At 40.6% G+C, this 27,524-nt stretch overlaps 1 protein-coding gene across 1 annotated transcript in view; it reads left to right on the plus strand.

The window, feature by feature from the left end:
* The window catches only part of rfx6 (regulatory factor X6), a 53,905-nt gene that overhangs the window by 25,669 nt on the left and 712 nt on the right, over nucleotides 1–27,524 (plus strand). Inside the window, exons 15-18 of the mRNA XM_033022050.1 lie at nucleotides 3,215–3,337; nucleotides 5,890–6,096; nucleotides 12,135–12,629; nucleotides 20,019–20,231. Coding sequence (XP_032877941.1) covers nucleotides 3,215–3,337; nucleotides 5,890–6,096; nucleotides 12,135–12,629; nucleotides 20,019–20,231 — 1,038 coding nt within the window. The remainder of the gene's footprint in view (nucleotides 1–3,214; nucleotides 3,338–5,889; nucleotides 6,097–12,134; nucleotides 12,630–20,018; nucleotides 20,232–27,524) is intronic.

A 27,524-nucleotide genomic window follows, 5' to 3' on the forward strand; every position in this document is an offset into this window, starting at 1 on the left:
TTAAATCTTACCCATCTTACCTTAAACCAATGCTCTCTAGCTTTAAACTCCCCTTCCCTTGTGGAAAGATTGTAGCTGTTCGCCTTATATGGGCTCCTCATGATGTTATAAAGGTCTATTGCTGGTAACTTAAGATAGCCTTTGGTTGCAGTTATACCGCATTGTGCAACGTCAAATAACATTTAAAAAGAATTAAGGGCCGCAATGGGTGCTCCCAACAAACAAAAAGTGGTTGCAGACACATATTTTTGGAAATATTAGGTTGAGCACTCTTGATTTTCCATGGTGTCTATCCAATGAGTAATGCTCCCCACTGAGTGTGCCGTAGCACACAATTACTTTTCATCTAATCGATCATACATAAATAGCACAAGGTTCTCATCGATAATTAACAATTTTTAAGTTTTACTGCACAGAATGCATCAAATAATCTGAAACTATATTGAAACAATCTCAAATGCATTAAATAATTGCTCATGTTCATAAGTCACAGGAGCACCATTAGGCCATTTGGCCCATTGAGTCAATTCTGCCATTCAATCATGGCGGATCTGTCTTTCCCTCTCAACCCCATTCTCTTGTATTTTACCCATAACCCTTGACACCTGTACTAATCAAGGATCTGTCAACCTCTGCCTTAAAAATACTCAATGGCTTGGCCTCCAAAGACGTTTGTGGCAATGAATTCCACAGATTCACCACCCTCTGACGAAACCAATTCCTCCTTCTCCTTTCTAGAGGTGTTGGTGTGGCTGGGATCACTTAAATCAGAAACTGGTGAATATCAAAATAAAGCTTTTGTTAGTCTGCACATAATAGTTCAAAATATTTTGGAGAGACAGCAAGGAAACAGGTCCTTCAGCCCATTGAATCCATGCCGACCATCGGTCACCCTTTCACACTTGTCTAATGTTATTCTACTTTCATATGCACCCACTCACTACACACACTAGAGGTAATTTACAGAGGCCATTTAACCTATAACCCACAGGTCTTTCGGATGTAATTGGAAATCGGAGCATCTTGCAGAAACTCACGCAGTCATAAGGAGATCATGCATACTCCACACAGGCTGCACCCCATCTCAGGATTGAACTGGGTCTCTGGTGCTGTGAGGCAGCAACTCTACCGGCAATGCCACTGCCCCTCTAACTTCATACTTCTATTTCTAAACAGTCTTCGGGATGTGTCATGCTCTTCAAGCAAAGCCATCACTATATTGTATGATTTAACTGCTTAGCACAGAAGAAACGTTTTCATTGTATTTCGGTACACCTGATGGTAATAAACCAATCCATTTTCCTTTAGCAATTCAATATGAAATTAATTTCTGGTCCTCATCAAACAAGGGAGAGATTAGTAACTCAGCATTATGACTTTATGAGTGTGCTATTTCACACAAGGGGAGCTAGCTGCTTGGATACAGAATTGGCTTCATGGAAAGAAGCAGAGTGTGGTGGTAGATGGTTGTTTTTCACCCTGCATGCCTGTAACTAGTGGCGTGCCTCAGGGATAGAAACATATAAACATAGAAAATAGGTGCAGGAGTAGGCCATTCGGCCCTTCGAGCCTGCACCGCCATTCAATATGATTATCCAACTCAGTATCCCGTACCTGCCTTCTCCCCATACCCCCTGATCCCTTTAGCCACAAGGGCCACATCTAACTCCCTCTTAAATATAGTCAATGAACTGGCCTCAACTACCTTCTGTGGCAGAGAATTCCACAGATTCACCACTCTCTGTGTAAAAAATGATTTTCTCATCTCGGTCCTAAAAGACTTCCCTCTTATCCTTAAACTGTGACCCCTTGTTCTGGACTTCCCCAACATCGGGAATAATCTTCCTGCATCTAGCCTGTCCAACCCCTTAAGAGGGATAGGTGCTGGGCCCATTGCTGTTTGTGGTTTATATCAATGATTTGGATTCCAATGTACAAGGCAGATGACACTAAAGTAGGTGGTATGTAGACAGTGAAGATAGTTATCAAAAATTACACTAGGATCTTGATCAGCTGGGCAAGCGGGCTGAGGAATGGTTAATGGAGTTCAATGAGGATAAGTGTGAGGTGTTGCACTTTGGGAAGTCAAACCAGGGAAGGGCCTTCACAGTGAGTGACAGGAACCTGGGGAGTGTTGCACAGCAGAGGGATTTAGGAGTACATGTACATAGCTCCCTGACAGTGGCATCACAGGTAGATAAGGTGGTAAAGAAGGCTTTTAGTACATTGGCCTTCATCAGTCAGGGTATTGAGTATAGAAGTTGAAATGCTATGTTATGGTTGTACAAGATGCTGGTGAGATGTTGCTGTTCCTTCACCCTACGAAGGGAAGGATGTAATTATTTAGAAGAATGTTGCCAGGATTCGGTGGGTGAACTACAGTGAGAGGTTGAGCAAGCTCGGACTTTATTCCTTGGAGCACAAGAGGCTGAGGGATAGCCTAATAGAGGTATATAAAATCATGAGGGGAATTGAAAAGGAAAATCTTTTACTCAGGGTAAGGAAATCAAGAATCAAAGGACATATGTTTAAGGTGAGAGGTAAAGATTTAATAGGAATCTGAGGGACATATTTTTCACACAGAGGTTGGTGGGTATTTTGAACCAGCTACCTGAGGAGGTAGTTGAGGCAGGAACTACAACAGCATTTAAAATACATTTTGATAGGTATATGGATAGGAAAGGTTTAGAGAGATATGGCCAAACCTGGAAAAAAAGGGGACTAGGTTAGATGGGGCACCCTGGTCGGCATGGATGAGTTGGGCTGAGGGGTCTGTTTATGTGCTATATGGCTCCATGATTCTATGACAAGGTGTTGGTTGTTTGTAATTTAACTGTTGTAAAGGTTCTTTAATTCAGTCCAAGTCCCTTCATTGAAACACATATCTAGTGTCAATTTAAAGAGAAGATATATAAAAACGAACACAAGCAAATCCTCAAAGTATAAATATTGTACCTTCTATTGTATCTGAAGTTTGGCCTACTTTCATCACTAGTTTCTTTTCATGTAATTAGTTGTCAAACAGTCTGTGAAAACAGTAAACAAAATGAGAGGTAGGTGAACCTTACAACAGATTAGGATCAGAATTTAAAACAGTGCCATGTTTGAGGTAGAAAGAGGTCCTTTGCAGTCAAACAATGGCTTTTATTTCCTTTGCCTCTTAAAGTGAACTGATGGTCACTGAGATTATTTTCCTTTGCTCCTCTTCTCCAAGGCTCCTTTCATCTGATTCGAATGCTGCTTGATGAATACATATTGTTGGCCATGGAGACTCAATTTAACAATGACAAGGAGCAGGAGCTACAGAACCTCCTGGATAAATACATGAAAAATTCAGGTACTTCAATAAAACAACCAAATTTTTTTTTTTTGGTGAAAATCTAAAATGTTACAAGCATTTGTTCTCTTTTGCAAAAGTTAATTGAAGGCAGGAACAGCAGCAGGCTATACAACTCTGAGCCTGTGCCATCGTTCAACAAGATTATGGCTGATGTGAAAGTGCAGCAATCAGGACTGCTTTACCTCATATCCAATACAACAGACAGGATAGAAGCTGAACAGAAATACATGCTTAAGTGCTGGTTTGGTTATTGATTTTATTTTAAAATACCCTATACCTCCTCATCGGATTATTCAATATAAGTGGCATTGAGGTTGAATAGTGAAAGGCCTGGATGGAGTGGATGTGGATTAGATGTTTCCACTAGTGGGAGAGTCTAGGACCAGAGAACATAGCCTCAGAATAAATGGGTGTACCTTTAGGAAGGAGATGAGTGGTAAATCTGTAGAATTTATTGCCCCAGAAGGCTGTGGAGACATTCAATGGATATTTTTAAGGCAGAGATTGATAGATTCTTGATTAATACAGGTGTCAGAGATTATGGGGATTAAGGCAGGAGAATGGGATTGAGAGGGAAAGATAGATCAGTCATGATTGAATGGCGGAGTAGACTTGAAGGGGCCAAATGGCCTAAGTCTACTCCTATAACTTTTGAATGTATTTAAGAGGCTTGTGGATATGCATATGGATATGCGAGGAATGGAGGGATATGGATTATGCACAAGTAGATAAGTGATGGCCTTGGTGTCATGGACGGCGCAGACATTGTGGTCCTTAGGGCCTGTTCTTCTGTTGTTCTGCTCTATGTTCTATGATCTATGTTCTATAAGGGTGGGAAATATATATTTTTAAATACCAAGTCTTTCCCAAAATGCATCACTTAGCACTAGCTTGTGCTAAATTCCATCCGCCATTCCTTTTCCCACTTTCCCAGTTGATCTATTTTTGTTATCTTATCGGCCAGGAATAAATCGTCCAGTTTTTGCCCTCCTAATTTTCTCCTTACATGTTCCCCTACATCCCTTATGGTCCTCAGTTCAATAATAATAAAATGATGGAAAATTAGCGGGTCACACAGAATCTGTGAAAAGTGAAACGGTTAATGTTTTTGGTTGATGATTTGTCATCATTATTATTCTGATGAAGAGTTCTCAAACAAAATCATTGATTGTTTCTTTTTTCACAAACATTGCTCGAGTAAATTAAGGGGTCAGGAATAGATCCTTAGCTTGTGAGAAAAAAGAACACAAAGTGCTGGAGTAACCCACAAATCTGGCAGCATCTCTGGAGAACATGGAAGGGTAACATTTTGGGTCGAGACCCTTCATACTAAAGAAGGTTCCCACCCAAAATGTCACCTATCCATATTCTCCAGAGATGCTAGGCGACCATCCGATTTACTCCAGCACTTTGTGTCTTTTTTATAAACCAGCATCTGCAGTTCCTTGTTTCTACATCTTAGCTTGTGAGAGGTCTGCTCAAGAGTGTGATGGCAGCGGGGTGGAAACTGTTCTTAAATCTGTTGGCATGTGCTTTCAAGCTCCCAGGAGAAGGGAGAAGAGGGAATGGCTGAGGTGTGAGTAGTGCTTGTTTATGTTGGCTGCTTACCCGAGACATCGTGATAGAGTCAATGGAGTGGGTAAACTGGACTGCATCCACATCTTTCTACATAATTCACCCGCCGTCTTGGGAAGACCAGTTGTCAAACCACATTGTGATTCATCCTGATAGAATGCCTTCTATGGTGCATTTATAGAAATTGGTAGAGTCATTGAAGACATGCCAAATTTATTTAGTTTTCTGAGGAAGTAGAGATATTAGTGTGCACACTTGGTCATAGTGTCAATGACTTTGCACTAGGACAAATTGTTGGTGAGGATTACTCTTCAGAACTTGAAACTTTTGAGCATGTCCACTGCAGCACTATTGATTAGACTGAGGCCTGTACCTCATGCCATTTCCTGAATGTGATGACCAGTTCCTTAGTGGAGAAATGTAGGCATAGGGAGCAGGGTGACAAGTAGAATAGCTCAGCATTAAATGAAGAACAATCCGATTATTTTACAAAGGTTATTTTTCACAGTAAATTATGAGAATACAGCATAATTAGTTGGCTTTGGATAATGCCGTCAGAAATTGTTTTGACAATTTCCAGAAACTCCTCATTTGTTTTAGAAAGGACATCGACTTTAAACGTGCCAAGTGGACAGTGCTTTTACAAGCAATAATCCTAAAGATGTTCGAATATTAGGTGAAGTAAACTACATAAAAACTATCCTACTTTAAAAAAAAATAAAAAAATTATAACATAATTGCAGTTGTATGCCCTCCAGGGCAATATATTCTCGCCATTTAGCTTGTTTCAAAATTTTATGCAGAATTTTCTTTCAATATTTTACCAATTTCCATTATTTTATGCCAATTTGTGATTAATTTTTGGTTTCTATTTTTTGTTTCCTTCCTGATGTTAGAGAAGAGTTTTCACCATAATAAATCTTAAGCACTCTTAAGACAATAATTCTCAAGTTGTCTTCTATTTAACTTTACAGATGTGAGCAAAACGACTTTCACAGCACCACCAAGCTCCTGTTTTCTTGCAAGCCGAAGTAAACATGCATTACTTTCTAATGATGCCATGGTAAAAAATGAATCTTTGGTAGAGCAGCCATATACATCTCTCTCCACAAGTCAACACAACGTGGCTACCAATATAACTTCATACCCAAATGCTGAAAACACTGCTCTTCAAATGGCAGGTAAGAAAGTATTCTTATAATTTTACTAAAACTGCATTCTTGTTATATTGTTCATCTTTATTCATAAAATACAGCAGCCTGTGTTGAACTAGTTTGGGTGGTTATTTCTAATCCATACATGTATTACCATGGAATAGCATTTTTGGGATGGAGATCACAACTCAATAAGTTTTCTTTGTCTAACATTGACTTCTCAAACTTCAAGTAGCCCTTGCTTTCCATCTCCCTCCACCCCCTCCCCCTTCCCAGTTCTCCGTCCAGACTTACTGTCACTGACTACATTTTGTCTCTGTACCACACACTCCCCTGACATCTGTCTGAAAAAGGATCTTGACCTGAACCGTCACCAGTTCCTTCTCTCCAGAGATGCAGCCTGTCCCGCTGAGTTACTCCAGCATTTAGTGTCTAAGTTTTAAGATTGATTTGAATAGGGAGAAGGCTGGGCCTTGCAGGATGATACTGAATTGGTGTATTGCAAATTACAATGTTATTGGGCAGGAACTCGGGAGGGTACACTGGGAGCAATAGTTATTAGGTAATTCTACATCTGACATATGCAAACTGTTTCAAAGTTCAGGGCTGGCGTGTTCCAGTAAGGAGGAGAAATAATGATGGCAAAGTAAGGAAACCTTGGATGAACAAAGATGGTGTACATTTGGTAAAAATCAAAAAAGGAAGAGTATGCAAGGTTTGAGAGAATGGGATGACACAGAGCCTTTGAATAATATAAATAAAGGAAGAAAGAACTTAAATTCACGAGTAGAGGAACAAAGGGGCCACAAAGTGACATTGACGAGTCGATTAAAGAAAATCCCAAAGGTTTCTATACCTACGTTAAAAACAAGAGGAAGAAGTTAGGACCACTCAGGGATACAGGAATTTGTGCTTGGTGTCAAGAGATGGAGGCAGGGTTGTAAATGAGTACTTTGCATTAGTTTTCATTAAGAAGGACATGGAGGACGGTGAAATTAGGGTGGAGAACATTATTAATGTTTAGTGTTTTCTGAGTCATTCGTAACTGTCACTTTATGTCATGTTGTTACTTGTGGGTGGAGCACCAAGGCAAATTACTTGTATGTGAATGCTTGGCCAATAAACTTACTTACTTAGGGCAGTTTAAGATTAAGATGGAGGAGGTGCTGTGGCTCTTGAAGAGCATTAAAGGGGATAGATCTCTAGAGCCTGATGGGATACATCTCAGGTTATTCAGAAATTAGGGCCAAGCTTTACAATTGCAGATGAAAAGCCTGATTTTCCACATCAGTAGTTTTCCATTAAAATGTTTTCCCACTTGTTAGATGTTTGTTCTTTGACGATCCCCATTTAACATTAATATGTTGGGGTTTTTTTCAACTACTTTACTCCATCATTTCATAATTATTATGCTTTTTAGTTAATCTGCCATAAATGTAATATTTTTTTAATTGTAGCTACATTACAACCACAAATTCAATCATTCCTACTGTGTTGTTATAAGGGGATGTTCGACGATTATTAAATATTAAGAAAGTCCCTTTCAACTATCTTACATTTTTCAATATTAATAAGATCTCAATATTAATTGTCAACTCTGGTAATGCATCACAGAACCTCAGATCCATTGTGTTTTTAAATAGAAATTAAAATTCTTTATGTATTTTAAGTTTATTTAATTGAGAAGATTGGAATTCGATCAGTAGATTTGGATATAATCATTTAGTTCATCTTTCAGCATCCTGGAATTGGCATGATTCATTGAAAATTGAATTGTTGACTATATTATAGCATAGTTATGGAGAAAATAAATTCTAGATTCTCTAAAAGAAGCGGTACTTAACAAAATACAATATATTTGTGCAAGAGCAGTCTGAAGAATGGTCTGGACTCGAAATGATGACTACCCATTCACTCCACGATGCTGTCTGACCTGCTGAGTTACTCCAGCACTTTGTGTTGAGCATAATAAATTTGAGAAGTTTATTAAAATCAAGGAAGATGAATCTACATCAGAATCTGCAACAGAGATAGAAGAGTAAATGTTTCAGCATTAGAAGAGAGGTCATCGAGTCATAGTCATAGAGTGATACATTATGGAAACATGCCCTTCGGCCCAATTTGCCCACAATGGCCAACATGTCCCAGCTACACTTGTCCCACCTGCCTGCGTTTAGTCCATATCCCTCCAAACTTGTCCTATCCATGTACCTGTCTAACTGTTTCTTAAACGTTGGGATAGTCCCAGCGTCAACTACCTCCTGTGGCAGCTTGTTCCATACACCCACCTCCCTTTGTGTGAAAATGTTACCCCTCAGATTCCTACTAAATATTTTCCCATTCACCTTGAACCTATGTCCTCTGGTCCTCGATTCACCTGCTCTCGGCAAGTGATTCTGTACATCTACCCGATCTATTCCACTCATGATCTTATACACCTCTATAAGATCTCCCCTCATCTTCCTACGCTCCAAGGAATAGAGACGCAGCCTACTCAACCACTCCCTATAGCTCAGACCCTCTAGTCCTGGCAACATTCTCATAAATCTCAGAACCCTGAAAGGTCAAGTGACAACCTTTCTTTAACTCAGTGGTTCTAAGGCTATGGGATCTGTTAGCAGAGTTGGTGATTGTTGAGGCTATAATAATATTTAAGGTTGTTAAATTAATAATAAATAGGGAAATACTTGGAGTTACAATGTATTTTATTATGTTGAGGCACTCTACAGCATATTGAAGCACATTTTATTGTATAGGGATGGAAGAGATACAGCAGCCACTTTATATACAACAAGCTTCCACACAAAGTGATGTGATAATGAGCAAATAATCTGTTGCTTTTCTCATGACACAAGAATAGGCAGATGTAGGAATCCGGAGCAAAATTTTAACTCTCGTTGCTGAGGGAAATGATGTAGGCTGCATATAGACATTAGTTGGTTAAAAGGTAAGCACCTAGAGAATACGTATCTCTGTTCTATCTCTGGAAAGCAACAGGTGAGACCATAAGTTTGGGAAATGGAGGAAATACAAGTGAGGGCTCCATCAATCACAGCGAAGGGAAGCCATATTTCCTGAAAAATGAAGGCATTTCACATGTCCTAGAATAAAAGGGGTCACCTTAGGAGCAGCAGCAGTGGCGGCAGAGAACTGAGAGAAAGTAATGGCATTCTTGCTTCAAACATAATGGGAAGAGTGAATGGTACTTTATTATCACATGTGACCTGATAATAAAGTACTCTTTGCATACTTTGTAAAGTATGCAAAGAGTTGCCATGAATAGGGCGTCCGCAAAGCGACAAATTGTTCAACGTAGTTGACAATGGTCCCTCTTTGCTCTTGGCGGCCCTCCACGCGGATCCCTCTTTGTTCTCTCAGTGGCACATCCTCGTCCGACCTCGGGCACCTCTTCGGCCCTCCTCGCTCACCGACAGTGACTCAAGGATTCAAAGTGTAGTCAAGGGATCTGTAGGAGCTGTCTCTTTTGATGTTGGTATAAATAGGGGTAAATATTGCATAAGATTTTGGGGAGATTTCCCTGCACTTCTTTGAAGTAGTTCTGGAGCCATTCAAGGAGCCATGCTCCTTGACCTGCTGATTTTCTCCAGCAGTTTGTTTTTTTGCTCTTTGAACTAGTGTTGTGGGATCTTTTACATTCTCCCAAGAACACAGTTGTGGTCTTGATTTGGTCGTAACATTATCTACATAGCTCCCCCTAATTGTGCAACATATTCTCAATGGTATGAAGAGTCAGCCTAGAACTTTGGACCCGAATGGGTACTTGAAGTCATAACCTCCTCAAGAGTATGCCAACATTTGAGACATAGAGGACACCAGTTGAAGGGGAAAAAAAAAAAAAAGAGATTTTGGAACAAGGCAAACATGTGAATTTAAGTCTACATTATGGCCGTTTAGGTAATGGAAATTCATGCTTATAGCATTAAAAAATATCCACCCAAAAATTTGAGCTACCGAATAAGTTAAATTGGGTCACAATAGTGCATGTTAACTAAAATGTATTAAAGGGTGTGGCAACACATTATACCACACTTTGCGGTAAAAAGTGTACGGGGGTTTATGCATGTGAGAAGAGGGTAGCAGCTTTATTTTAATATACATGGTGCAAACAATATTCAGATTACATTTACAACCTATTAACATTTCTTATGTTCAACACTTCTTCAGAGTCAAAAGCAAATTTTTTTTCAGATATCATTACTTATCAGTTCTATGATAACACTAAACTGTTCTTCATTTTATTGACATTGTAACCAGTTAATACATGTCAAGTCAAGAGTGTTTACCTGTCATCTCCTCTGGATATGAACTGGAACAATGAAATCTTTACTTCCCACAGCTTTGCAAACACATTAGAGCTGTTTTAGGCATAACATTTCCAAAAACTTATTTCCAATCACAGGACACTTCTTCTTTTAAAGAACACTTCATTCCTTTGAGAACACATTAACTATCTGATAATCTCTCAAAATTAGAAATTTTGCATAGCAAAATGAGCTTAGCAAAAATTTGTGTAAAATATTAAAACAAGTTGCAATGTATTGATTCAAACTGAATCAAGACATTTCAAAATCTAGACTTCAAGATTTATTAGTTGGCGAGCTCTGAAAATGTTAAAGAATATCCTTAGTTGCCTTATAAATTTAGAGAAGGAATGTAATTCTTAACAATACCTGAATGATTATGTTTTTCTATTTTCATTAACACTAGTGAACCAGGTTGAGTTGAGTTGAGTTTCCTTTATTGTCATTCAAACTTATTAGTTTGAACGAAATTGGGTACCTTGCAGTCATAACAGAAAATAAAGTAACAGAACACACAATTAACACAGTTTAACACAAACATCCATCACAGTGGTCTAAGGTAATATGTTGTATTGTATTTATAAAAAGGTATTTTGATAAGTTAGATCTAGACTGGAGTAATCACATGGTTTACAAGTGAAGAGACTGCAAGGAAATTAAAAATACTTTACAAGAATAGCAATTTAAAGATATTAAAGAAAATTGTATTCAGTTTTGGACAAAGTGAAGAAATATAGATGCACGCTGTTTTTAGTGTTCTCCCAATTTCCTCATGTGCCAAAAAGCTAAAGATCAATTTATGAATTGATTCCTTATTGATGAAAATTAATGGACTTAAGTCTATGTCTGTCATGCTTTCTGTAATAAACATCTTTCCAGGTTTAACATAGAATCGTTTTTAAATTTTATACAACTTTAAAATAATGTTTTAAAGCATTATTTACAATGCTATTCAAATGAGTGACAAAAACAGGTTTAATCTCTACATGATTTTTTAAAATTTATGGTGAACTGCAAACTCATAAAATAATTATTGACTGAGATAAACCAAGTGTGCATTTTTGTTCATCAAATCAGGAACTCTTCAGATTATTCCCATCACAGCATTCAGTCTTTGAAATGATTCCAATGATTTTTTATCTTACCAGGAGGAATGTATCCATTCAACAGATAAAATGTATGAGCTTAACTCCCTGTCCCACTTAGGAGACCTAAACAGCAACCTCTGGTGACCTTGCCCACACCCAAGGTTTCCATGAGGTCACCGGAGGTTTTGGGTCACTCTCCCTAATGGTCGAATGTGGTTTCCGCGCGGTCGAGGCTTCATCTAGGTTGCTATTTTTTCATCATGATTAAAACCGGCCTTGACTAAAAATAGGTTGCTGTTTTAAAAATCGATAATTTTTTAGTCGCAGGTCTAGTCGAAGCCGGTTTTCTTCATAGTCGAGGAAGGTTTTCAACATATGCGTGGGAGGTTGCAGGTCACCTCGACCTTGATTTTTTTTTTTGGGTGGCGGGCACGGTCACCAGAGGTTGCTGTTTAGGTCTCCTAAGTGGGACGGACTTAGTGTTACTGCTGAGACAAAAGATAGAAGCATGGAAAACTATGAGCTGGAGATTTCAATCAGCACTGTGTAGGATTAAAGAAAGACTTGAGAACAAAATTTTTCATTGCAGCCACTTTGTCTATTCAACTAACACTGCCTTTTTTATTTAAATACTGTTTATATCTTTTGTTCACAGATCCCATGGAACTTGCCCACAGTCACGGTCATGTGATGACCCCACCTCTATCTCCAGTGTTGGGCAACAGGGGAAGTGTAATCAATCAAGGACCAATGGCTGTAAGGTCACAAAATGGCAGCTCAGCTTTATCCATCCACACGCATTGCCACTCGTACCCAGATTCATTCTATCAGACTTTGCCCCAGCCCAGCCAAAACTTCTACGGTACAAACTCCAACTATCAAACCATGTTCAGAAATCAGACTGCTGCAGGTTACCAGCACAGAATGGATCCTGGCCGTTTCACTTCTTTCAATGAACAACCTGTTTCAAGAGACTACTTCAGAAGCTGCGCCATGTCGCCATATAGCTCCAGATCTCCGTCTAACTTTGGGTCATCTTCAAATCCACAGGAAGCACACAATTTGCAGCTGCTCAACGCTGGCAACTTTAACTTTTTGGGGAATTCGGTTGCATGCCAAGGAGCATCATTTTCTTCCGCCGGTTCAAATGGTAAATATCAAAGGGGCAATTCAATTCCCTTTAATCAAATGCAAGGAAAGTCATTTATCACCAGTCGAGAATTAAATTGAATCAAACCTTTGAGCTGAAAATCAAGCCCTAATGGATAAAGATAACCAACAGTCTATTATCTAAAGGGCTATAAAGGTTTCACATTGCTTTAAATTTTTTTATTTATTATTGCAAAACATTAGAGAAGATGATTATTTTAATGTATCTGTCAAACACAAATATTGTTCTATATTGGCATCTCTCTCTAGCTTGTGGTACAAAGTGTGGTCATGACTTCTTTAGTACAGGAAATGCATTTCTGGTGGTTGGTAGCCTGCCTGTTGTAGAACCTTTGACAATAGGGATCCAAATGCTGGGAAAGTACAGGGAGCATGGGTAAATCCATTGACGAACCTGTTTGCTAATTGATCCCATTTAGTAAATTACAAAGATCTCCATGAGCAGTAAAATGAGATACAAGGACCTGCTGATGCTGGTAATTAGAGTCACATCATTGTGAGATAGTATGATATAATATATTTAAACATTAAAAATCAAAACATCAAGTGGTGGAATTACAAAGCACGACCCTTTGATTGGAGCATCATTCTTTAATTAAAGTTATTGTTAGACTGCAGTTTTGAGAACTAAAGAATCCTTTGTGAAACACAACCTGCATCTTCATCAGTGGCATCTTGATATTACTGGGGGAAGGTGCAATTATTAACCTGTTATGTTATCCATTTGAGAACATCAGATATACAAATCACATAAACATGCTAACTCAGAATGTGTAAACTAATCCACGGATCAGATCATTGTGTATATTCTAAGAGTGGATCAGATTTATTTTTGATGAATGCTACAGATTCAATGAAAGAACCAAACATTTAAAGGTGTATTTGACTGGTCTATCTGTGTCACAGTTTTAAATCGTATTTTCGGAGATTTTGCTATGTTTACCCAACCAAGTTGAAATTGGAAACTTAGTCTTGCACTGTAGGTCTTATTCTTTGCTCTTAGTGTATGAAATCAGAAAGCAAGTCATCAAGTTCCAGGAGTAGTACAGGACATTATATCCAAATGTTTTGGTGGGGAGTGAATGATAAAGACACACATTTTATATGTATATGGGGGCATGAAATGTGTCAGTTCCATGTTTAATGAAGGTTCAAGGCCCATGGCATTGTTAAAGTGGGAGTACATTGGATGGCAGCCACGAATTGCACTGCTGGCTGTGGAGGATTGGGAGGTGCTGAGCAGATTTGTAACAAAAAATAGTAAGATTAAACGAGAACTTACCAGTTTGAAGTTTGATCTGTATTTTATGAGGAGTTACGATGAGGGATTACGTGAAGAAGCCCGCCAGGACACATGCGTGCCATTCTTCAAAGCAGCGGTGTGAAATCACAGATAACTGTAATGACTAAACATAGTAAGATTAGAGAAGAGATACCAGTTAAGTATATGATCAAGGGTGGGAGCGGAGGGCACGTAATCCCTCATCGTAACTCCTCATAAAATACAGATCAAACTTCAAACTGGTAAGTTCTCATTTAATCTTACTATTTTACTTCGGAGTCACGTGAGTGACTACGTGAAGATTTTAATGCTCTGTGATTTCATGCCGTGGAAACGAGTCCATGCATCACGTCTGCCTTGATGACTAGGAGGAATTGTGTTAACATAATTTGGACATGAATTCGACATTGAAATCATAAAATTTGTTAACACAAAATTATAAATTATGGGTTTAAATTAATTTACAGAACTTAAAATTGTTTCTGCAAACGTTCCAGGTTTCATTACTGGTTTGTTGTAAAATAATTTGAATGTTTTTTCCCCAGACCATCCTGCTGCCTTGAGGATTTGGTCCATTGGTACATCCAACTGTATCGCTGCCGATGTAGCTGCAGCCCTGGTGGAATGAGATTTAAAAATATTAGTATCCACCCCAGCCTGTGTTAGCACCTGTTTCAGCCATCTTGAGATGGTCTGGACCGTCACTCTTGGTGTGGTTGCTAGTGGCTGACCAAAAGTGCCTTCTCATTGCCTCTTAGGATTTTCGTTGTCTCCATGTATAATGACAGATGTCTTACTATACAGAGACGGTCATCTGTTGGGTATGACCTAAATTGTATATTGAGGCCTGCTGATCCCTGTCTGTTCTGCTTTACTAACTCATAGATATGAAACTTAATATTTTCTGTTGAGGAAGTCATGTTGTCCAGTCTTAGTTTATGCAGTGACTGTACCCTCTGTGCCGTGACCAATGCCATTAGCATGACTGTTTTTAATTTCAGTCTGTGTAGGGACAGAGCTGTTGCTGGAGACCAATTCCTGAGCATCTTCAGGACAATACTTACATCCCATATTTGGGAGTACCTGGTTCTTGGGGGATTAGTATTAAAATTTCCCCTCATAAGTTTTGTTACCAGTGGGTGAGCCCCAACAGAGTAACGCTCTGTCCCCTGCCATAGGTAAGTCGATAGGGCACTTCTGGCGCAGTTGATGGCACTGTAACTGAGCCCCTCATCATAGTGGAGGCCTGCCAGATATTCCAGAACAGACGGGATGTTCATGTCTCTGTAGGTGATGTTGTTTTTATGGCAGTACATCTCCCACTTCCTGATATAGACCAGATACTGTTTTTTGGTTGACTGTCTTTGGGCCGCCGAGATCATGTTCACTGTTCGGTCCGTCAGTCCCAGTTGTAATAGAGGTGTTTTTAAACTCTACAAATTAATAAGTTCAAATGTTTATGGCATGGGTGGCTATCCCTTGTTACGGGATGTAGCAATAATTCTGGTCTAAGTGGGATGGTGATACATGGTTCTAATACCATGTTTAATACCACTGGGAACCATGGTTGAGTAGGCCAATCGGGTACTACCAAAATACCAGACGCAGAGTCTTGTTGTATTTTCTTTAATACCCGACTGATGAGGCAGAAAGGAGGGAATGCGTAAATAAACAATTTCCCCCCAATGCAGCGAAAATGCATCTGTCACCGCTGCCCCAGGGTCTGGTTCCCATGAAACATAATTTGATAACTGGTGGTTAAGTCTGGATGCGAATAGATCGATATCTGGTGTTCCATATTTTGCTGTAAAATCAGCAAATACTTTTTTATTCAACATCCATTCGGTGTTTTCATTAAATTTGCGTGACCTGGTGTCTGCCACTAAATTTAGTCTTCCTGGTAGGTAAGTGGCTGATATCCAAATATCTCTCTGGATACACCATTGCCAAATTGTATTAGCCAGATTGTCACATGATGTCGATTTGTTTCCACCCATGTGGTTAATGTATGCTACCACGGTGGTATTGTCTATCTGTAGTCTAACATGCTGGTGATATGATCCAGTACAATATGACTTTAGGCCATGGAATGCACCCAACATTTCCAGGTGTGAGTAATAATGATGCTTCCTGAGCAGTCCATCTACCTCCACAGCTGGTGATGGTATTGGTGGCTCCCCACCCAAGTGCTCTGGCATCAGTTTGTAGTACCATGGAAGGGTTACTGACAATGATTGGATTGGAACAAAGCCAGATCTATCCACCATTTTAGTTCCATTTTAGCTTTGATTGGTAGTTTCATAGGTCTGTCAAAGTGACCTGCATTAATTTTGAGTGCTTGTATTTTTGCTCTCTGTAAGTGTTGGTAATGTAGAGGTCCAAATTGTGTGGCTGGATAGGCAGCCACCATTTTGTCAATTACTTTTGCTACCAATCTGATGGATGGTTTGCTGATGTCAATGAGGTTATTGCAAGCCTCTATTAAATCTCTAGCCTTTCCCTTAGGCAGAGTCACCGACATGTGAACTGAGTCAATGGTGAACCCCAAATAGTCCATAGTAGTGGAAGGCGTTAGTTTAGATTTAACTGGATGGATAATGAATCCCAGTTTTTCAAATAACTGTTTTGTGGTTGTGACAGTTTGTTTGGCCAATTCCAAAGTTTTGCCCACAATGAGTATGTCATCTAAATATGCCATGACCATGTGTTTACATTTCCGTAGAAACGCTAGGGCTGGTTTCAAAATTTTTGTGAACAGCCTGGGTGCTGATGATAAACCATTTGGCAGTGCTTTACACTGTCAGCATTGTCCCATCCAGTTGAATTTTAAGTAACATCTGTGGTCACCTCGTATAGGCACTGAATAGTAAGCATCTTTTAAATCGATGCTGGCCATGAAGTAACCTTTGGAAATTAATTGTTTAGCAGTAACAAAGGTTTCCATTTTGAAGTGAATATATTGAACAAATGTATTCAATTTTGTCAGATCTATGATGATGCGACAACCACCATCTTTTTTGTTTTTGGTAAATATATTGGACACGAATTCTAATGGTTCGTGTTGAGTTTTCTCAATTACACCTTTTACGTAAAGCCGCTCCAGTTCAGCTTGCGCTTTTGATTTTTCTTTATCAGAAAGCACGAACATTCGGTTCGGTATATGTTGAACTGGAGGGCTGTACTTGTGTATAAACTCTATTGTATATCCCTCGATACTGCTTAAGATGTAAGTATCGTTTGTTAACATGCTCCATGCATTCAGAAAAGAGTGTAATCTCCCCCCAACCTCCATGCTCCCTGTATTTTGTAGGGAACCAGACCCACCTACCTCCATAGTTACCAGTGGCAGGTTTACTTCTTTTTTGTAGGTTCTTCACTGCTGTTGTTGCGCTGGTGTCTGGATTTTCGGTTTGGTTGGCGTTGGAGGTCCCCGCATCTTCCAAGAAGGCCAGCCTGGGCCATGGCCTAAAAAGACTCATGTTTTGAGTACCGGGCCTTCGAGCTTTCACCAGTTCTGCCGGTGGGTGCATAGGGTGCTGTCTTTGGCTATAGTCGGTTTTTGTTGGAATCCCTTTTATTAGTCCCAGGGTTTTTGCTCCCTCATCGAGCTCCTTGACTTGCTTCGATAGGTTGCCTCTAAACAATAGTATTGGTGGTTTTGTGGTCCAGGTTTGCACAGTCCCTGCACCCCTTGCACACTTGTCTTTCCTTCTGCGGACCCCTCTTCCAGGTCAGCCCAGAACTGACCCACAGTGCTCCCCTCTGATGAGGTAGAAGCACTATGCAGCCCTTGAAGAGGTACTGCTGTGGGTTTATCATAGGGCCCACAGTGACCCGACTCCATCTCCCGGAGTCTGTCACGTTGGAGCAAATGCTCCACACACCGCTCCATCCGGCTCCAGCGCTCTCGGTCGCTGGCCACCCATGGTTGTTCAAAGTCGGACTCCTCTGAGTCCACGACCTTGTTTGTTTTGTGTCTAGCCTTACCGCCCGGCCGCGTGGATCTGGCCGGTGCGGAGGCAACATCGGGCACAGCTGATCCCACTATCGGTGATCCGAGTGCCGCTGGCTGCTGCTGGCTGCCCGCTGCTCTGCGGTCCTCCCTCACCAGCTTTGTCGCAGCCCGTTGGTTTCTCCACCGGTAATCACATGGGAAAACACAAATAGACCGCAGCTCTTACCTGCAGGTCCTGGTTTAAATTGTCGCTACGGGGGAATGTCGTTCCACCCCGCCTCCTCCGTTTTCGACTTGTCAAAAGTCGACGGCCCCATTCTGAATAGTCTCTCGCCCGGCCGTGGTGTTCTGGCCGGCGCGGGACAAAAAGTCGGCACAGCTGATCCCTTACGGGGTTTGTGCCTTCAGCTGCTGCTGGCTCCCGCAACTTCGCGGTCCTCCCCAGCCAGCTTTACTCGCAGCACTTGTGGACACTATTTTGTCCAGCTTCCCCCCCTGTGTAAAAACAGTGCGGGGACAAAAACTACCGCAGAGTATATCACTTACCTGCAGGTCGCGGTTTCAAACTTACCGCTGTGGGGGAACGCTCCACCCCGCCTGTCGTTTCGCAAGCGTGAAAGCGATATGACACGCATGCGTCCTGGCGGGCTTCTTCACGTAGTCACTCACGTGACTCCGAAGTAAAATAGGCCAGAATGTCTATCGAACATGTCCTTGGGATATGGATACTCCCAGCATCCAGCCTTCATCACTGGATTTATTAAACCACTGCCTCGGAGGTTGGAGCCAAAGTCATGTGTGTGTAGTTTAGAATACCCATTAACGAGGGTGGAAGAGATTGCCTGGGAAGCACTTTCTTGACATTAGAGATGGCCATGCTGGTAGAATATCTTGAAACGTTATCCAAGAGTAAAATGTAGCATATGCTAGAAATCTGAAATCAAATCAACATGTCTGATATTTTGCTTTTAGATTATTCTTTATTTCAATGATATTTCTCTTTCAGGAATGCGACTTTGGATAAAATATTGTTGACTTGAAGCGTTTGTTTCGCTTTTCACTTGCTCTGTTAACTGTTTTTACCTAAACAGTTATCATTAGCTGATGCTGCAATTAGTTGCTGAAAGAACAAATTGCCTTCTAATAATTGTCAGCCCTATTTCTCTCACGAAATAACCTCTTCAGCCTATTTTGCATCAAAGCCATGGAGCAATATGGATGCAGGGAGATTGGGTGAACACACATCACCCTGTTAATCTTGCTTCCTTTAACATTTTTGCCACTGTAAAGAGGCAGGTGAGAAATATTTTGAAAAAATTATGGAAAGTCCTGCTGCCATTTCAATTAGAACCTTTGGTCCAGCAGAGGCTGCAGAATTTAACACAACTCGATATTGTTTTGGGTACTACCGTATATTAGAGCCATAGACCCATGTAGCACAGTAACACTTCACCCCAACTTATCCATGCCAACCATGATGCCCCATCCAAGCTAGTCCCCAATGCCTGCATTTGGTCTTTTGTCCTCCAAACCTTTCCTATCCATGTACCTACCCAAGTGTCTTTTAAACCATGATACCCCATCTAAACTAGTGTCATATGCCGATTGTTGGTCTATAGTTCTCTAAACCTTTCATATCCACGTACCTGCCCAAGTGCTTTTATTGCACTTGCCACAACTACCTCCTCTGGCAGCTCCTTCCATATTCCACATATTGGGATTCTCGGCCACAGAAGGCAGTGGAGGCCAATTCACTGGATATATTCAAGAGAGGGTTAGATATAGCTCTTAGGGCTAATGGAATCAAGGGATATGTGGCGAAAGCTGGAACGCGGTACTGATTTTGGATGATCATGCATGATCATATTGAATGGCGGTGAATGGCGGTGAATGGCTTATTCCTGCACCTATTTTCTATGTTTCTATATCCTAACACCTTACGAATGAAAAAGCTGGCTCTCAGGTTTGTATTACATCTTGCTCCTCTCACCTTCTACCTATGATCTCTGGTTTTGGATTCCCCTGTGCTGGGTAAGAGACTGTGTATTCCACCTATCTATTCCTTTCTCTGTCTAGATGCACCTAAAATATTCTGGAGCCAGTGTTTATTTTGATTTGTATTTAATTTGCAGGATACTATGGCAACAACAATTACACAGAATCCCACAGATTGGGGTCAATGATTGACCAACATGTATCAGTTATTAGCAGCGTTAGCAGTATCAGGTCAGCAGCTGGCTACAACGACATCCACGATCCACTCAACATTTTGGATGACAGCGGAAGGAAACATCCAGGGCCTTTCTATGCCGATTCATCACCTTTAGTCTGCCGAACTCCCACAGGTGAGTGGAACAGATTAGGATTATATGACAAAGGGAATTTTTTTCCCTTCATGATAAAAATGTATAAAAGTTGACGTGGAAGTGTTGGCAAAATAAAAGACACATAAACTGTAATCCCAACAGGATGATTCAACGTGCACAAGCCTTGGTGTGGCTGCACTCAGGGCATTGTGTTCACTTTTGGTCATCCTGCTAGAGGAAGTGATAATTGCTCGTTTCTAAGCTTCCCCCCAGTCTAGTTTCAGTAAAAACACTGAATCAAGCACCTGAAACAACTAAATTTTATTTTACCATAAGTGTGTCACAGATGAAACACTGTACCTATCCCACTGCGGGTTCGATCCTCGCGTCTGCCTGTTCAAGCCCTCTAGGCCATGCTCAGACAGAGACACTCCAGAAGTTCACGCAGTCCCGAGCGCTCTTCCAGAAGATCTACGCAGAGCCTCGTGATCGCGGACTTTTATATGTCCCGGGACCTCGAGGGGCCGAACCACATGGGGGTGGTCTCTCAATAACCCAATTACAGATATCGATTAACCCCATACATAACAGGCATTCCCCTAACCCAATGATACAACAGCTATATACGTTGTATTCAAAACGGACTTCAAGAGGAAGCCAACTAAGAAACATTTACCCTGATTTACAGATAACCCAGACAAGGCTCAACACCTCATCCGATCAACACTTGGCAAAGTCAAACTCTGCAACATTATATGCAATTATTTACAAGGTGTATGCCTGGTTTGCAGCCATCCAATCCATTCTATGCATTTTGCACCAAATTGACAGGGTTTGCAGATCTTCCCATTCTTTGCTTGCAAATTGTATCTAAGATCCAGACACTCTGGCACCTGTCTGCAGCTTGTCCCAGCTCTGCAGAGAGTAATTCCAATTTGACCAAATCTCCCAGCAACCCTGAACTTAACCCCATTTTGAAGTTCCAGCTGCTCCAATTTAGCCAGGATTAACATAAGAATGTTGTAAAGCTGGAAAGGGTGCAGAGAAGATTTACGAGGATTTTGCCTGGACTCGAGGGCCTGAGGTTAGGCAGCCTGAAACTTTATTCCTTGGACCGCAGGAGGCTGAGGCGTAATTTTATAGAGGTGTATAGGATCATGAGGGGAACAGATATGGTAAATGCACAGAGCCTTTTACTCAGAGTACGGAAATCAAGAACTAGAGGACAAAAGTTTATGGTGAGAGGGGTAAGAATTAATAAAAACCTGAGAAGTAAATTTTGCACACAGAATGTGGTGGGTATATGGAATGAGCTGCCAGAGGAGGTAGTTGAAGCAGGTACTATCACAATCATAATAATACTTTATTAGCAAAGTATGTTTTGCAGCATTTAAAAGATATTTGGACAGGTACACGGATAGGAAAGATTTGGAGGGATGTGGGCCAAACGCAGGCAAGTGGGACTAGTGCAGATAGGGCATCTTGGTCAGTACTGGCATTTTGGGCCAAAGGACCTGTTTCTATATGGTGTGACTCTATAACTCGGTACTAATTGGCAAGTGTAGTACCAGCATAATACTAGGGTCAGTTAACATTCTTTCCTCGCCCCACAATCTAATTTCTATTTGCTCTTCCTGTGTACTTGGAAAAATACATATTTGTAAAATCACCTGCTTCTGTGGGTAGAGGCACTTTAATTATTACCACGTCTCCCTTTCCCTGCTTGCGCTTGCATCTTCAGATCATATACTGAACCATCTTAACCTGGATAAACTCCTCAGAGCCATTTATTTCAGCACCGTGTAATTGAGTCATATCATAAGTTGATATGCGATAATAACCATCTATTGCCATGCTGTTCCAAAAACTGCCCATAAAAATCATATAACCCTGTTGATATTTTTATCTTATAAATTGGACCCATTATCTTTAATGCCCATATTATGCATAAAGTGATTTTATCCAGGTTACTTCCTGTTTGTGATCATTTTCAGGCAATATTGGCTCCATTGGGAAATTGGCCAGACTCTTCTGTACACATGGAGAAACAAGGAACTGCTGTTGCTGGAATCTTGAGCAAAACATAAAGTGCGGGAGGAACTCAGTAGGTCAGGCAGCGTTTGGGGAGGGAATGGACAAACAATGTTTTAGATCGGGACCCTTTTTCAGACTTATCTGAAGCAGGATCGTGACCCAAAACCTTGCTTGTCCATTCCCTCCCCAGATGCCATCTAACCCGCTGAATTCTTCCAGCACTGTGCTTAACTTTTTTGCATACGATTCACTTTATTCTCATGTTTAATTTTTCAGTGTCATTCATAAACCCATTGATACTCAAGTCCACAGAGGGCATTATCCCTTTTCACTAAAGTTCAATAAATTGAGCTTTTGTGCATAACTTTCAAAGGAAACTGGCAGTACAACCAGAAATACACTTGCTATTTTAAACCATCTGTATCTGTTTAAAGGAATATTTTATTGACCTTGACCAGCAAGCTTCAGAAACAGATTACAGGCAACTCAAATAATTTCCAACATTTCCACTTTGCTAAAACTAACAGGAAGAGCTGTCTTCCTGGTGCGGAATGGCAATGCAGACCAAAAAGTATGACACTTTCAGGTCTACTGAGCACCTATTGAGGCACTTAAATTAATATACTGATAATGACTCACAATTTGTGGCCATGGAACATGATAATGATGTGACTAGGAGATCATTTCTTTATAAAGGGATTCATGATTTATTCATCTTTGTCATGAAGAGAATATGGATTTTCACCAAGCTTATTGACATCATTGGTCAGGAAATGAATGAATGAATGAATGAATGAATGAATGAATGAATGAATGAATACGTTTATTGGCCAAGTATTCACATACAAGGAATTTGCCTTGGTGCTCCGCTTGCAAGTGACAACATGACATACAGTGGCAGGTAGGAATGACACATAAAGCAATAAACGTTAATAAAAAAACATTATTGATTAAACATGTGAATTAAATAAAATACTAGAGTAAAAGGAGGCTACAGATTTTTGGTTATTGAGTAGAGCTACTACTCGTGGAAAAAAGCTGTTTTTATGTCTGGCTGTGGCAGCTTTGACAGTCCGTAGTCGTCTTCCAGAGGGAAGTGATTCAAAGAGTTTGTGGCCAGGGTGAGAGGGGTCAGAGAAAATCTTACCCGCTCACTTCCTGGCCCTTGCAGTGTACAGTTCGTCAATGGAGGGAAGGTTGCAGCCAATAGCGTTCTCAGCTGATCGGACGATTTGCTGCAGCCTCCAGATGTCATGCTTGGTGGCTGAGCCAAACCAAACCATGATGGAGAAGGTGAAGACAGACTCTACGATGGCCGTGTAGAATTGGACCATCATTGCCTGTGGCAGGTTGTGCTTCCTCAGCTGCCGCAGGAAGTACATTCTCTGTTGTGCCTTTTTGACTGTGGAGTCGATGGTGGCCCCCCCACTTAAGGTCCTTGGAGATGGTTGTTCCCAGGAACTTAAAAGACTCCACAGATGTGACTGTGATGTTGTTGATGGTGAGTGGGGTGAGGGGAGGGGGAGCTCTTCTAAAGTCTACAATCAATTCCACCGTCTTAAGAGCATTGAGCTACAGGTTGTTGCGATGGCACCAGGCCGCCAGCTGTGTCACTTCCTGTCTGTAGGCAGATTCCTCCCCATCCTGGATCAGTCCAATCAGGGTTGCATCATCCGCAAACGTGATAAGCTTGATAGAGGAGACAGTGGAGGTGCAGTCATTGGTGTAGAGAGGGTAGAGGAGAGGGGAGAGTACGCAGCCTTGCTGAGGATTTGCAGGTCCGAGAAACATTGTAAACAAATGCCATCTTGAGGATATATATGTAGACATAACAAATTTGAGGGCATGAGCCACAGGGTCAGGTTGAGCAGGCTATGACTTTATTCCCTGGAGCACAAGAGGATGAGGGGTGATCTTATAGAGGTGTACAAAGTCATGAGAGGAATGGATTGGCCAAATGCAGTATTTTACCCGAGAGTTGGGTAACTGAGAACCAGAGGACATAGGTTTAAGGTGAGGGGGGAACAATTTAATAGGAACCTGAGGGGTGACTTTTTTCACACAAAGGGTGGTAAGTATATGGAACAAGCTGCTGGAGGGGGGAGTTGAGGCAGGAAGTAGCGCAACATTTAAGAAACATTTGGACAGGTACATGGATAGGATAGGTTTTGAGGGATATAGGCCAAATGCAGGCAGGTGGGACTAGTGTTGGTCAGTGTAGGCAAGTTGCTTCCATGCTCTATGGCTCTATTACATATGGATGAGCGTTACAAGAGAAGAGTACTGAAAGCTTTAAACAATTAAATTGTTCTTCATAAATAAGAAGATGACAATTTTCCCCTCCAACCTCTGCTAGACATAGGATTTCTTGTCTCCTGTACTAAAGGTATTTTATCTCCCACCCTGAAAAACAACTTTGCTAAATTGATATCTTCTTCTTTCCGGACAACAGCCCAATGCAACCTGCACGGGTGTAGTTAGTGTTACTCCCACTAGGAGTCATAGACGAGTGGTGGGCAAAACAACTTGTGACAGGATTCGCTTGGGCAGCTTACAGCCCACTGGTATGAATATTGATTTCTCTCACTTCAGGTAGCCCCGGCATTCCCTCTCTCTCTCTATCCCTCCCCCACCCCGTCACATTAGCTTCTCAGTTTCACCCAACAAACAGCTAACAATGGCCCGTTTCCTTTATCAGCGTTACTTTTTTGCATATCTTTTATTAATTGTTCTTTATCTCTCCACATCACCATCTATATCTCTTGTTTCCCTTATCCCTAACCAATCTGAAGAAGGGTCTCGACCCAAAACGTCACCCATTCCTTCTATCCAGAGATACTGCCTGTCCCGCTAAGTTACTCCAGCATTTTGTGTAATATTCAGTTCCTTCCTATACATCTTTTCTTTTGACTAGTATGGGACTATGTGCCTCCATTCCAGAGAATTAATATGATTTAATTGAACCTGGCTTGCAAGTCTAACTTTCAGCTCCTTGAGAAGATACGATAGATAAAAATTCCAGTGGCCACTGAACCCGTAGTGGGGTAGAAATCCCATCCACTGCTTTGTCTCTGACATGGGAGCCATTGGTGCTTCAGGTTGAAGATTATACATTTTTTAAAGCACATTATTATGTTCTAATAAGTTACATAACTTTATCCCATGCATTCCCCGAGAACTCCTTGCAGGGAAAAGTAGCATTTCCACTTTTTATACCGAGCGTGAAAACGGCACTAAATGTGTTACATGAGGATCATTGGTCAGGAGGTCATTCTGTAACAAATGCCATCTTAAGGATATGGATGCAGGCATAACATAAGGATGAGATTTACAATAGAGAAGAGCAATGAAAGCATTAGCAATTACGTTGTTCTTTATAGATGACAATCTTTCCCTCCAACCTCTTCTAAACACGGGTTACCAGGTCAGGCAGCATCTCTGGAGGATATAGACCTAAAAGACGTTTCTGATCAAGATCATTCTTCAGACTGAAGAAGGGTTCCGACCCAAAAAGGTCACCTGTCCATTTCCTCCAGAGATGCTGCCTGAACCACTGAGTTCTTTCAGCAGATTGTGTTTCACCAAAGATGATAGGAGTTCAGCTATATGAGTTAATCTTCTAGATACATTGAGTTTTGCTGAAAAAACAAATGTTGGTGTAGATTTATGATTAACATGTCAGACTATCATATGGTTAATTATTAATCAATAAATGTGTTTTCAGAAATTAATTTAATCCCATTATTTCAGAAGCAATCAATCAAAAGATAAAGATATCAATGTTTAACATCAAACAAAAGAAGACCGTAATTTTTGTGGAAGTAATAAAATAGAAAACCCTCTTTATTGCTATATCTTTGTAATGAGATGACATAGGTATATCACACAATCAATAATAATAGAAGTACTCGAGTAGTTCTGAGGCAGGAAGACAAATTAGTTTGAGATTAAGTTAACAGTGCTGAGGAGCAGATGGCTGGGAAGGTTGTTTACCAGATTATTGCAATGAACACTTATTGCAAATGGAAGATAGACACAAAACGCTGGAGTAACTCAACATGACAGGCAGCATCTCTGGAGAGAAGGAATGGGTCACATTTCAGGACGAGACCCTTCTTCAATCTCGACCTGAAACGTCACCCATTCCTTCTCTCCAGAGATGCTGCCTGTCCCGTTGAGTTACTCCAGCTTTTTGTGTCTATCTTTGGTTTAAACCAGCATCTGCAGTACCTTACTACACCTATTGTAAATGGAAAGCTTGTCTTTGCTTTGCAGACTGCTGCTCAGTTGCATCGTATAGAGTTATGAAAAAAACAGGATGATTGGGCATTGTGTTCAATGTAATGGATCTTGTGTGCCTTTACACTTTGCATTGGTAGGCTCTCATTAAAAGACTGATGTGCTTCTCCCAATTAATGTGCCAAGAGTTTCTAACCCAATACATTTTGCTGGGCATCACCTTCATGCCTGTCCTCCAGTTTCCTGCTTAATTCTTTTTTTCAAGAATCTAAATAGTAAAATGAACTAGGTATTTGCTGAACAGAGCTGGATTTTATTCTGATCCACTGTCTACTCAATGGCATTTTCTATCAGGGTTACAAGTTAGAAGAATTAAATAAAAGTTTAAATAGATTTTCCTTTGACCAAGTCATTGAATTAAATTGCAGGGAGTCCCGTTCCTATTTTTATTGAAAGTGATTTTACCACTTATCTCTAGATGGTCTCCATTAATTCGTGTATAAAGCCTAATAATCTCAGGAAAGTGAATAATATTCTGTAGAAGGTTGTTAGTGGGAATATTACTGTGCTTTCCTTTTTGATAACAAACAATATTCTGCAGAAAAACATTTGTAAGGATAGTATAATTGTCTTGTTATTTACTATGACATCCAATTCCATTTTTTTTAGAAGGCATAAAAGGTCAGTATCAATCAGCAGCATCAAAGTAGCTGATTTGCCATCTTTAAACTTTAGAGATACAGCTTAGAAACAGGCCTTTGGTCCATTGAGTCTGTGTCAACCAGCAATCACCTCATATATATGTTTGTGTGTGTGTTTTATTTGCTACTTTTTTTTGCTATTTGCAGTTGTGAAGGATTGCTATCCCCAAATTTGTAAGCTTAACTTGTGGATTATACACTAATAAAAACAAAGCAATGCACAGAAATGATTACTTGATCTCAGTGCATTAAGGAAATGAGATCTTTAAGTACCATCTTTTTTTCATCACAACAGTCAGTATTCAAGAGCATCAGTGTAAATCGAAAAATATTTCACTTTGCAACTAAACATGGCATT

The sequence above is a fragment of the Amblyraja radiata genome, chromosome 5 (genome assembly GCF_010909765.2).
Source record: "Amblyraja radiata isolate CabotCenter1 chromosome 5, sAmbRad1.1.pri, whole genome shotgun sequence".
NCBI classification, from domain to species: Eukaryota; Metazoa; Chordata; class Chondrichthyes; order Rajiformes; family Rajidae; genus Amblyraja; species Amblyraja radiata.